The sequence below is a fragment of the Anser brachyrhynchus genome (assembly GCF_964034855.1).
Source record: "Anser brachyrhynchus genome assembly, chromosome: 1".
Classification (NCBI taxonomy): Eukaryota; Metazoa; Chordata; class Aves; order Anseriformes; family Anatidae; genus Anser; species Anser brachyrhynchus.
Genome location: NC_137694.1, coordinates 112,902,009 through 112,913,740, shown reverse-complemented (window position 1 = coordinate 112,913,740; position 11,732 = coordinate 112,902,009). Strand labels below are relative to the sequence as shown.

General features: G+C 43.4%; 1 protein-coding gene across 7 annotated transcripts in view; it reads left to right on the top strand.

Annotated features, from left to right (window-relative positions):
• The first annotated feature begins 976 nt into the window (after positions 1-976).
• GRIK1 (glutamate ionotropic receptor kainate type subunit 1) overlaps positions 977-11,732 on the top strand; it is a 161,349-nt gene continuing 150,593 nt past the window's right edge. For 2 of the 7 annotated variants that reach the window (XM_080577681.1, XM_080577682.1), the window contains exon 1: positions 987-1,279. In XM_080577681.1, the coding sequence (XP_080433807.1) occupies positions 1,138-1,279 (142 nt within the window). In that variant the 5' untranslated portion in view covers positions 987-1,137. Of the gene's footprint in view, positions 1,280-11,732 lie in introns of all 7 variants that reach the window. The other 5 variants (XR_013945542.1, XR_013945543.1, XR_013945541.1 and 2 more) reach the window with 5 other exon arrangements.

Sequence of the window (11,732 nt, the reverse complement as noted above, 5' to 3'; positions counted from 1 at the left end):
CAGGCTGAGCCCCTCTCTCATCCTATGTTAGAGCACATCCCGCATCTTGGAGATGTATGTAAAAAGAAATGCAAAGTGGTGCACTAGCTAGTATGCCGGCTGGGCATCTCAGTGGTGAGAAGTTCTGAACAAGCACCGAGTTACTCTGCAAACGGTAGAGGCAGGCTTTTCAGGAAACCTTTGAGGCTGACGGGGAGGTGGAACGCAGACGCTTGCATTTCCATTGCAGTTCAGCACGTGCTGCGACTCCTCTGAGGAGTAAATTTCTGGAACAATTGTTAGACAGACTGGAGAGGAATACAAAATAAACAAATTTAAATCATTTCAATTTTGGATCTCAGCTATGCAGTTTTAGTTCTGTTGCTAGGTGGGAGTCATTCTCCTATTATGATTTTTTTGTTGTTGTTGTTTTCAGATTAGCTCAGGACCCATATGTTTATTTCGCAGTGAAGCATTTTGACTTTAAACCTTTAAAGCAGATCTCAAAAACAACTTGAGAACATCGAGTCGCAGTGGAGAAGTGATCTGCCGGCTAAGTCAAGCATGGGAAGCGTTATGAGCCCCGTGCCCAGCCGTCCAAACCGGCCTTGTCTTCACAGGTGGGACTTTGCCAAGTCCCGACCCCGGGCGCGCAGCCCCGCAGCCCCCTTGCTGAGGCTCCTGCCACACCGGGGGAGATGCGCGGCGAGGACGTGTCCCTCTAATGGTCTTGCAAGCGACCGCCAGACATTGCGCTCCATCCCCTTATCCCACACCCGGACCCCGAAAGGGAGCTGCGCGCACACAGGATGCCTCCCGCCTCCATCCGTGTGTCCGTGCGTCCGTGTGTCCGCGTCCCCGCGTGTCTTCTCCGGAGCCGCCCCGCCCCGCGGGAGGAGCCTCCCCCTCCCTTCCCCTCCCTTCCCAGCCCTTCCCCTCCCCTCCCCTCCCGGCGGCGGCGGGGGGCGAGGGCAGCGGCGGGAGCGCGGGCGCGGAGCCTCCGCACCATGGGCGGGCGGCGAGGAGCGGCGGCGGCGGCGCGCAGCCGGCCCCGCCGGGGGTAACCGGGGATAACCGGGGGTGGCCGGGGGTGGCAGGGGGTGGCCGCCCTCGCCCCGCACCCGCGGAGCCCGGCATGAACTGAGGCGGGCGCGGAGGATGGCGAGCGCCCTCGGCCCGCGGTGGCCCCGGCGCCCGGCCCCGGGTGGCGGTGGCGGTGGCGGCGGCGCGGGGCTCCTCTTCGTGCTGCTGTGCGCCTCGGCGGGGCTGCCCCGGAGCGGCCAGCAAGTGCTGCGGATCGGTGAGTGCCGCCCGGGGGCTGCCAGCCGCTTCCCCTGCGCGTCCCCCCCCTCCCCAGGCTCTGCGCGGTGCCTCCCTGCATCTCCCGCGGGGTGCCCCCCGTCCGGCCCCGGGGGTGCCCCCACGGACCCCCCTCATCGGGGCTCGGCCGCTTCGGAAAGTTTTGCGGCGCGGAGGGGAGCGGGGGGACGGCCGGGAACGGGGCTGGGGCTGGGGGCGAGGCGGGGCCGCTGCCCACCCGCTCGGGACGGCGGGGAGAGAGCCGGCGGTGCGCTTCGGCGGCCCCAAAACGCGCCCCGAAAAGGGAGCGGGGGATCCCCGGCTCGGGTCGGCAGCCGGGAGAGGCGAAGCGCGACCTGGCGGCGTTTTCCCCAGCCCCCGTCCCGCTGTGGGGATGTGGGTTTGCCCTCCTTTGGTCCCGGCCCCTAACCCTGGCGCGGGGGGGAGCGCTCCACAAGTGCTGTACATACGTGTGAGCCCCAGAAAACAGGGATTTATTTTTAAGTTGAAAACCCCGCACCATGGAAACAAGGCTCGGTTCACAGGAAGCCTCTCTCCCGACAGTGGGTTTCTTGTGTCAGTCAAGTGAGACGGTGAATGCAAAGTATCGCCGGAGTTAGGGGTTAGGGAAAACTGCGGAAAAGCTGTGGGCAGAAGCTGTCGCGCTTCTGTTGCCCTGCCTGCCCCTCTCCGGCTTGGCGAGCACCGAGCACGGAGCTAGCAAAGAGAAGAGAAGCCACCCGGGAAGATGCACCGGTGAAGGCAGAGTCCTTCGCGAAGCAGGAGATTGATGCCTGTTGACCTGCAAGCGTTAACCCTGCTCGGCTTTCCTCACGAGTGCTGCTTTAGAAATCAAGTGGGAGACGACTCCTAGGTTTAGAGTGCAAGGGAGCTGATCACGGAAGCTTTTAGAAAAATTAAGGGGCACAGTCCCTCAAAGTGATGAGCAAAGGCAAGGGGGGAGAAAAAAAAAGAAAAAAAAGAAAAAAAAGAAAATCTGAAAGCACTCGGCAACTTGCAGCTGAAAAGCTGTATGTACCTAGCTGCTCACATTCAGCATGCTCTCACTTCTTATTTTTTTCTCATGGGGTGCAGCTGAAGTTTGCTGCTTTCTCCGCTCACTGCTGCCCATGGAGCCGTGCCCCATTTGGAGCTGGGGGGAATGGCTGCGTACATGCACGCAGCACATGAAACGCCGAGCTGTGTGCTCTCACTGAGCAGGAGATTGAGGGCCAGTGAAACTTGGGGGAGAAAGTAAACCTGCTGAGATAACTTGGACGCATGCTGTAGCAGGATGCTTTGGCAATACGCTTGGCATAATTGCTGCTGCTAGGCTGCCTTAACTCACTTGGCTTTACCAGGAGTAGCCTCTGAAGAAAGTGGAGCATTGCAGAGTTTAAAGAGAAACATGTTTGCCTGAACGTAGCCCGAATGCTTTGCTCCATGCAGAGTGAAACCTTGGCTTCCCAGCTGGTGTCGGCATTGCAGGGACCCAGGCAGAGATTTAGGGTGTGCACTCCTCCCTCTGTCAACCTCCCCATTGCATAACTTGCATTGCCTCTTATGTTCGGTCTAGTGAGGCGCCCAGGCAGTTGCCCACATTGCTTTTCCCGAAAATTGCTCTGCACGGCTTGCAGGCTCTCTCCTGCGAGATGTGTGTGTCACTCCAGTGCAGATTCACTCCGACAGGGCGTGCGGTGGTGGTACCCTGATACTGATTATGGTCTGCTACTTCTGCTACACTATAAACAATAACAAGAGTGGCAAGCTGCTCAGCTTTCATTCACAGCAACAAATACACAACCAAAGAGATGCTGCCGGAGAATGAATCCTCCTTGTGTTACGTGGTTGTGAATGCATAAAATATGAAATGTACTCTTATTACTATAGTTACCCTGCCTATAAAGTAATGGTGTCATAAAATATTAATCCTTCACATCCGTTAACAGGGGCAAGTTTCTCCATGGAGTGTGTCACTCTTCGAGGTGACAAACAGAAGTACTGGAAATAACTCCCTCAGCGCTCTTGGTGATAACATAATAAAATCATCCCAAAGCATTTCTGAGTGAAGAAAATGCTATTAAGCCATCAGATTTTCTTCGTCGTGTTTTAGTTAATTAAGGAAAGGAAAGCACTGCTTTACAATGGTGCTGCAGTTTGCTGCCTGAATTAATACACTGGTAGTTTAATTGCATTTTCCACTGTTAGGGAGCTTTTGGATTTTTGTGATTTTGTTGGCTTATAATACAAATGAATGGATTCTTTTGCTGGTATTTAATTAGTTGAGAAGGGACATGCAAGCGATAGAAATTCTGGCTATTTCTGAGCATCTAGATGATGATTACTTTTCTAGTCCTCTAAACAAGAAAATGAGGGGCGGCAATATGAACAGTAAAACTGATTCAGTAGGACAAAATAGTGGAATTTGAGATAAGATAGAGTTTTCAGTTTCTGGTAGTACAGTACTTGAATTTTAGTGTCTTACTGAATATTTCTTTCACATTAATGCTAAAAAGCTTTTTCCTTGATATATGAACTAATTGAGCTGTCCAAGGAAATACCATCTTTATCTACCCATAACCCACTAGACTACATTATATAAAGGTGTATTTAAAGTTCATGACCCTAATATTTTTCATTTAATACCAAGGAATTTCTGGTTTTTACATTGAGTCAACCTAACCTTCTGGCCTATCCTACTTGTACCACTTGCTTAAAATGAACGAGCTCAAATAAGAGAAGGGAGAATACAAATTAAGACAAGCAGGCACTGAGTTGCAGGAACAGCCTCAAAAGCACTGAAATCTCAACAGCAACAAAATCTGATGTTAACGCTGGATGCAGAGCTTTCTCGTTTCTTAGCGTATGTCCTTTGGGCCATTACAACTTAACCTTCTAACTAGGCTATAGGAATATACTTCAGCGCTATCGCATGGTAATTTATAAATAGTAGTCATTTGAGTTGTGCTCTGGATTAGACGTCAAGAATAGTTGAGAAACTATACGAGTTATTAATATATCACTGAAGTTAATTAAAAAGAGAATGTGGCACTTTTCAACAGATACATGTAGGAAGTTACACATGGACAGATCTTAGAATTAATCTCTAAAACGAACAATTCCTGAAAATGAACAAATGAGTAATTTTTAGGTTTCATAGAAATAGCATTAGTTGGTATCAACTGAAGAGTATCTATTTCATCAGAAGTAATTTTCCATAATATTTTGTGTGTTTCTGTAGTTAAATGGAATATTTGAATACAGGTTCATGCTCTGCACTGATTTATTCCTTACTTCAGCAAAATTCCCAGTGGCTTAGCAAGTTGTGTTTTCAAAGATGCAAGTCGAGCCCCACAATATTTCTCTCCAATTGAGAAATATAGATTTAAAACAGAAACAGAAATCAACCTAACCTGCGAAATAGGGTTTTTCTAATAAGTTGAAATTTTCAATATAGATTTGAAAATATCTGTCTATATTTCCCCAAGCAGGGCTAGAGCTGGGAGGTTTTTCCTATGTGAGTTCAGCATTCCAACACTGTGAGAATGATAAAGACAAAAACCTAATTAATTTCACTGCGAATTTGCTACATTTTGTCAACCCTTTTCAAGATTTTATTTGTGCAGGGTTGTGAAGGGAATGATATTAATACATATTTGAGCTTCCTCAGTGTGACATGGCAAAAACTGTATTTAGAAAGTTCTGTCATATTTTACCATCATTAAAAATGCTAATTAAACAAACAAACAAACAAACAAAAAACTTAACAGGTGTGTAGAAGTTATTCTGTTCCACAGTGTTGTAGGAAGTGTGACTGCATTTTATATCATAAGAAGGCATTAACCTCATCTTGTTCACCAGATCCCAAATCCTCAGAGGCTCATCATTTCTCTACAGTATGATTTGTTCGAATTTCCTCATTCTGCACTTAACAGAAGACTACTGTGCTACAAGTGCTTCTAAAGGATTGCTACCAAAATGTCCAAACATCAGTTTTTATGCATCTCTCTCCTTGCTGGATTTGACAGTACTCCACAAAGTGTGAGACAGTGCAACACTTTGCTCGTGTGCTCTAAATAGTTAATCAAGTCAAAAATAGCCAAAAAGAGGTGGAAGAAAAATGTATTGCTATCACCTTAGCAGGGCACTCCAGCGAAGCTGTACTTGGGCACAGAAATGTCAATGGAGCTTGGTGGCCTCGATGCATACAGTGATCTCTGGGAAAATACTTGACTTCATTATGATTTGCATGGTTGCAACCTAAATTTTTAAAATCAAAATCCCATTGGCAATTTGTTTGTATTCTGCCATTTAGGTTTGATGATGCAGAGGAGTGAATTACTTTGGGTTCTGTACCATTGTCTTTCCAGGCTTTTGTATCATGAAAGATTTTGGCCATACTGGGTTGCTCCACTGGGGAATATTAAAAAGTCATGAAGCCAGTGCTCAGCTGATGTAAATTGGCATCCTTTTATTGAACTCAGGGGAGCTATGCTGGTTTAAATTGCCTGGAGAGCTGTTTGGACATACTTAATATATTAGAGGGATGAAACACTCATAATTCCCCAACTGCCCTGCCTACTTACCACCCATCCTATTGATAGGTAGGATCAGACAAAATCAGGTCTACATGTCGTGTTGTCCTTGTTTTCTGACAATCTGCTCTCCAGAGCATTACTGGATGGAGCTGGGCAATGGTGGTCACTGAGTGTGTGCAACTTACTAGTGTTAGGGTGAGAAACGTGGTGTAACTGTGGCTGTTAAACCACCAGTTCCTGGTACCTCAAAAGCAGCACTTGCTGGATGCCTGTGGCATTGCTAGAAAATTGTTATTGCTGGGATGGAGTGAAGTGCTGTTCAATATGTGAAGAAGACTGTAGAAGAGAGGTTCATTTTCCAGAAAACTGCCAGTATGTGTCTCTGTTGTCAGAGTATACCTAAGTCCTAAATATCTGCTTTAGCATGAAATAGATGAGCTGTAAAAGCATAAATTATAGTCTTCAAATAGCATAGAATGCTGCGGCTTGACGATTATGCAGCAGGCAGCCAACCACTCACAGCTGTATTAACAAAAACTCCGAACATGAGTTGCTTCTGTCCTGGAACACTTGTCAGTAGAGGATGAAGGAGAAAAGCAAAAAAAAATGGTCTTGAGACCAGAGCTAGGAGGCTTCAGATAGTACTGAGGGAGATGAAAAACAATAAAAAAAATATGCCACAAAGGTGCATTACTGCTGCATTTCACATCTCGGAAGATAGGTGATTAGCTATGGCACATTTGATGTAGCTATCTTTGTCAAAAGTCAAGTGGGTTACAGGAAAATGAAATGGAAAACAGCCAGGTCATTGATATCTGTGCTGTAATAATTTGTTATATTCTCTTAACTTATGCAAGGTGTATCCTAACGGACAAAGTATGTCTGTAGTGCTGCAGTGAACTCTGTGTGGGCGGATAAATAGGACATCCTGCTGTGGTTCACCAAGGCTTCAAATACATTGATATAGCACATGTGCATCAGTTCAGACAGTTAGGACTTTAGTAAAATAAAGAATGAAATCTTCACAGCAATGAAATTGATGAAATTTTGCCGAAGGATAAGTATTTTTCATCAAATATTTTGTTTATGCAAAATGATTGACACTTAGCCTAGTAATTCTTCACATTCATGCACAGTGCAGTGACCACTGGAAGAAGAACAATCCTTGTAAATAAAATAAAATTTCTTTTATTTTCCTTTCTTGCCTAAGAGCTTATTCCTCTTCAGGTGTAATCGATTTTTTGATTACACCTGCATCCTTCCCACAACCTAATTTTACATATTCAGGGGACATTTGCCTTAGCATCAGTTCTTGCTGTAGCTATAAGCTCCTCCATATGGCCCTGTCTTCACTTAACATTTTCTATTCAGACCACAAGTACAATCTCAATACTGTTTTTTCATTATAGTCTGTTTTGTATATCCTGGTCAGTAATAAAGCTTAAATCCTGTCTGTCCGTCTTCCCCCCCTTCTGACAATATTTTAAACAACTGCCTCTAATCTTCTTTTCTCAGAAGGGCTTGATTTGACCAACTAGACTATAGATTGTACTGCAATAAAAAAAAAATCCTATCTAAGAACTGATTAGTTTTACTCTACAGCTTTGGATCTGTAACCTGCAAGCCCAGTTTGTCCTAGTTTTTGTTGACTTTAGGTTTTAGGTTGCAATAATGAGTTTATGATTACGGGAAAGCTTTACAGTGGGAATGTTATTACCCTTACCTCTCTCTTTCTTTCTCTTTCTGCTGAAGGTGATTCAGTATTACCTAGAAAATAATTAGCTTTCGAGTGATATATTTGTTCTCACTGAGAAAAATCACAATTCAAAATTAAAACTGTTTCATTATTCCAAATAAGCATCCTTTTCATTTCAACCAGAAGAGTGTGTATCTGATTGGGCTGTTAAAATATCTTCTTTTTGTTTTTATCTGGCAGTGCAGAAGGTTCCTTGTATTATTTTTACAGCATCCCCTGTACCTGCACGCTAAATTAGGGTGGCACAAAAATTGGGAAACATAAATGAGTGATACAGCATGGCAGTATGGTCAAAGAACAGGAAATGGTCTCAAAGGCTCAGTTTTGAGCTTCTTTTCTTTGGTCCATCATCCTCTTCGCAATCACACCTTCTAGTTGTTTGTGTCTGTGAGCTTTCAGATTGTAACACCAAAAATTTAAAAGATGAGTGTTATAAATTCTGGTAGCATTGAAACTGCTCCCACATGCTGCCATTGGATCTGCCCATGCAAACTTTGTCTATTTCAAGGAAAATTATGTTTCCAGCACATTGATTCTGGCTAGGGTTCAAAACCAGCTATCCTTCCATATTGCTAACTGGCATGGAGGCCCTGGTGAAATGCTGAGTAGGTGGAAGTGACAGCCAGAGGAGTATTTCAGGAAATAAGGAGCAGAACTTGTTTAGAGTGAGCAAGTGTGAAAAACTCATTGTTCTGCATAAATATGAAGGGGCAGCAAAACTTCCCTTATCCGTTACACCCAAACAATACTTTTGCTAGAAGTATTATCACAGATGTGAGGCTTTGCTTTGTCTGTCAGATGGAGAAAGAACAGAGCCCTCCCTGAATTCAGTGGTACACCACTGAGACCTTAAAATCACTGTGATTTTGCATCACAGTGATTTTAGCATACAAAGAACATTTTTTAAAGCACACTTTTAAAAAGATCAGACATGCTAAAGTATAAAAACATTCACTGCCCTGTAAGTAATACAGGCTTTTCAGTTCTAAATGGTTTGGACAGAATAAGCAGGAGAGACGCTAGTGTATGCTGTGGATCAAAGGATTTGGGAAAAAAACTATTTTAAAAGAATAACATTAGGTAGCTATAAGAAAAGAAGAAACAATATTTGAAGATACAAGTTTATTTTCCACTTCCCCTGGGATGTGTGATGGAGCAGAGTCCTGCCGGGATGTTTATACTGCCCTTGCTGCCACTCATTTCTGCTAAAGATCACCTCCCCTTCACCTCCCAGGGAGAGATGTGTCATTAATGTCCTCAGCGTGCAGGCCAGATTCCCAGGTGATTAATTAGGCTTGCCTAATCTGCTACTGCTGTTTCTGCAGTTAATGGCAGTCTGTACGTCAGCCTAACATATTGTAAGTATTACTTTAGCTGCATATTTCTTTAATGCCAAGTATCTTCTCCTGTCTGAGAGCTTTGGCCTTCATGGTCCATGAAAGCAAATGCAGAAGCATGAAGTAGGTTTCTAACTCTCTGCTCTCCAACAGTGAATAGCAAGAGCAACCCATGTATCTGGTTGCACAGCTATGCCTCTAAACAAAGAGGCTAAGAAAGGCTACTTCTCTTTACAGACTTTGTCTTACTTGTATCTTCAGACCATTATAGCTACTTTAACGCTACTGCAGTAGATTGTAGTGTAATAGAACAATTAAATGATGAACAACTTCTATGAATTGTGCTATTCTTAGGGAAACGGGTATTATATAAATTGGGTTTAGCATGATTCTGCAAGATGGTACTGAGAAGAAAAGCTGCATGTACCTTATATTTTGGGCTCATATAATTTGGAGGCAAATCCATGGAAATTGATGTTTATGGGGTCTACCATGCAATGAAAGGTGGAATTGGGCTAGTTTCATTACTGCCATAATTCGTGTAGTATTAACTGTATTGCATTTCAACAAGTATTGTCATGAATAATAATAACCTTGAGATCTTCCAGGCACTAGAGCTCAGAGTACCTCACAGAGCTTATTACAGGTAGTTTGATTTCATGGTTGGGGAAGTCAAGGCCAGACAGCTGAAGTGTTTTGCTGGCAAACTTGTGGCAAAGCTGGGAGTGAATCCAGGTCTCTTGAGTGCCACCACCTTAGACCTTCATCCACTGCATTACAACTTTGACATTTTCTTAAAGTTTGTATATTAGGTGAACGTATGCATAGATCTCTGGAAATTAGTAGTACAAAGTGCTAAGTGTTCCTATGGAGGCCTAAGTGTATTTAACTAAAAAAAATATAGGTAGCAATGAGAAGTCGTGTCTTATGTCCTGTCCTGTTAGCATACACTTGGAGCTTAGCCCTGGATATGCAGTATAAAGTAAACAGCACAGACCACCCTGACACCGGTGGATTCTCTGAAGAAGCAGAGCATTTGTTGACCTGTCCCAGTTTAGGTAGAGAGCAAATATTAGGCGCTGTATCTGACCTCAGCCAGAAGCCCCTCAGAGGTCACCAGTGTCCATGTCCATCTTAAGTGCCTTTTCACTGGTTACATTTTTTAGCATCTTTTCAGCATGGTTTGTCATATCCTCTCCAGCCTCTGCCTTTGCATCTGCTCAGCAGAGTGGTGTTCTTCTGAAAATAAGACATGATAAGTCTTAGCAAAGGATGGACACTTTTAGGATACAGTACAATTTCGATTTTTCACCCCCTTATATGGCATTTGAGCCGTATACAGTGATATAGACCCAAACCATTCTATGATCAAAACTGGTCAAGCCTTTATCAAATATTCAGATGTTCTTATAAAATCTACAGCCATTCTAGCAAGGGATTACATCTGGCTTCAGGAAATACACATCTCAGTGCTTACAGTTATTTGCTTTTATTTTCTTGATCTCATCCCTGACAAAGATATGAAGAACTGAAAATTAGATGCATTAAGATGTTAATATTGGGAAGAAAAAGAAAAAAAAAACACCAAAAAGTGCACCTTTTGCTTTCTGAAAAATAACCTTTTCTCTCTTTACCTTCAAGAAATATACAAGAGAAGCCAAAGCCATTTTAATCCTCCTTCCTGCCACGCAAACTGCTTTCTCCTAAATGTCTTGGGGGCGCTGTGCCAAACTAGTCATTTTTGTAAAGGTTATGAATAGGAAGCTCAGACTTGATGGAATGTGAAAAGTAGTTTATGTGAAATAGTTACTTCGTTTTTGAGGAACTGCAAATTAATCTGTATTTCTCTGGAATGGTCCCAAGAGATTAGTCTCAAGACATCTGAGGCCATATCAAGCTTAGAGACTCCTATCAGTAGTCAGAGGAGAGGAGGCCAGGTTGCTGCAGCAACAGCATGACATATGTAAAACTCTATTTGATTATGTTGGTATCACAGAGAAAGCTGTTTAAAAGTTAGGTCAGGTTTTTAGCTGTACTATACTTTTCCAGAGACTGTCAGTCACTGTCAGATTGGCCAATGAATCAAAATGCATGATGAATAACTTAAGCAATCTCTTGTGTATAGCACGTTTGCTGTCCACATAAAATAATTTAGTAATAAGATATTGGAGAGCTATTAAAGAAGCTAGTAAGAGGCCGCATAAGAATTCTTCACTGCAATTTGGAGACAAATACAATTATAATTTCTGTTTAAAATATTCTCATGTTTTGATTTTGAATGCTTTTATTCATCTTAGGCTTCAGAGAAAGCATAGGAAATTACTTAAATTGAACAGATGATCTTTGATACTCTGTTAGAATGGGAGAAAAATGAGTAAATATACAGGCTTCAAGAAGGACATAGACTCACTGCTGTTCCCTTATGATTGTTCAAATGTATTTTGCATGATAAGCAGTGCTCATGCTAAACAAAATTGTTTAGCTAATAGAATTTTATGCCCCCAATTCATTCATCCATGTTTAAAAATATTAAATGTAAAAGACTTTAGTAAAAGAATGTAGTAAATGAGGCAGAAATCCTGTAGAATAAAGTACGTAGTTAGGTAACAAAAGATGGGTTTTTGAAGTTGTTCAATATTTCTCATCTTCTTGGTTTTCACCTTATAATTTTATATGTTTATATTAAAAAAAAAATCTTCTGGTATAATTTTCTACGACTGTAACAAACAAGCAGAAAACCCAGAAACATTCCCTTGATGCCCAGGGGCCATGGCAAACACGGCTGGTTTTGCAGGAGCTCTGTGACGCTGTATAGAGACCTGT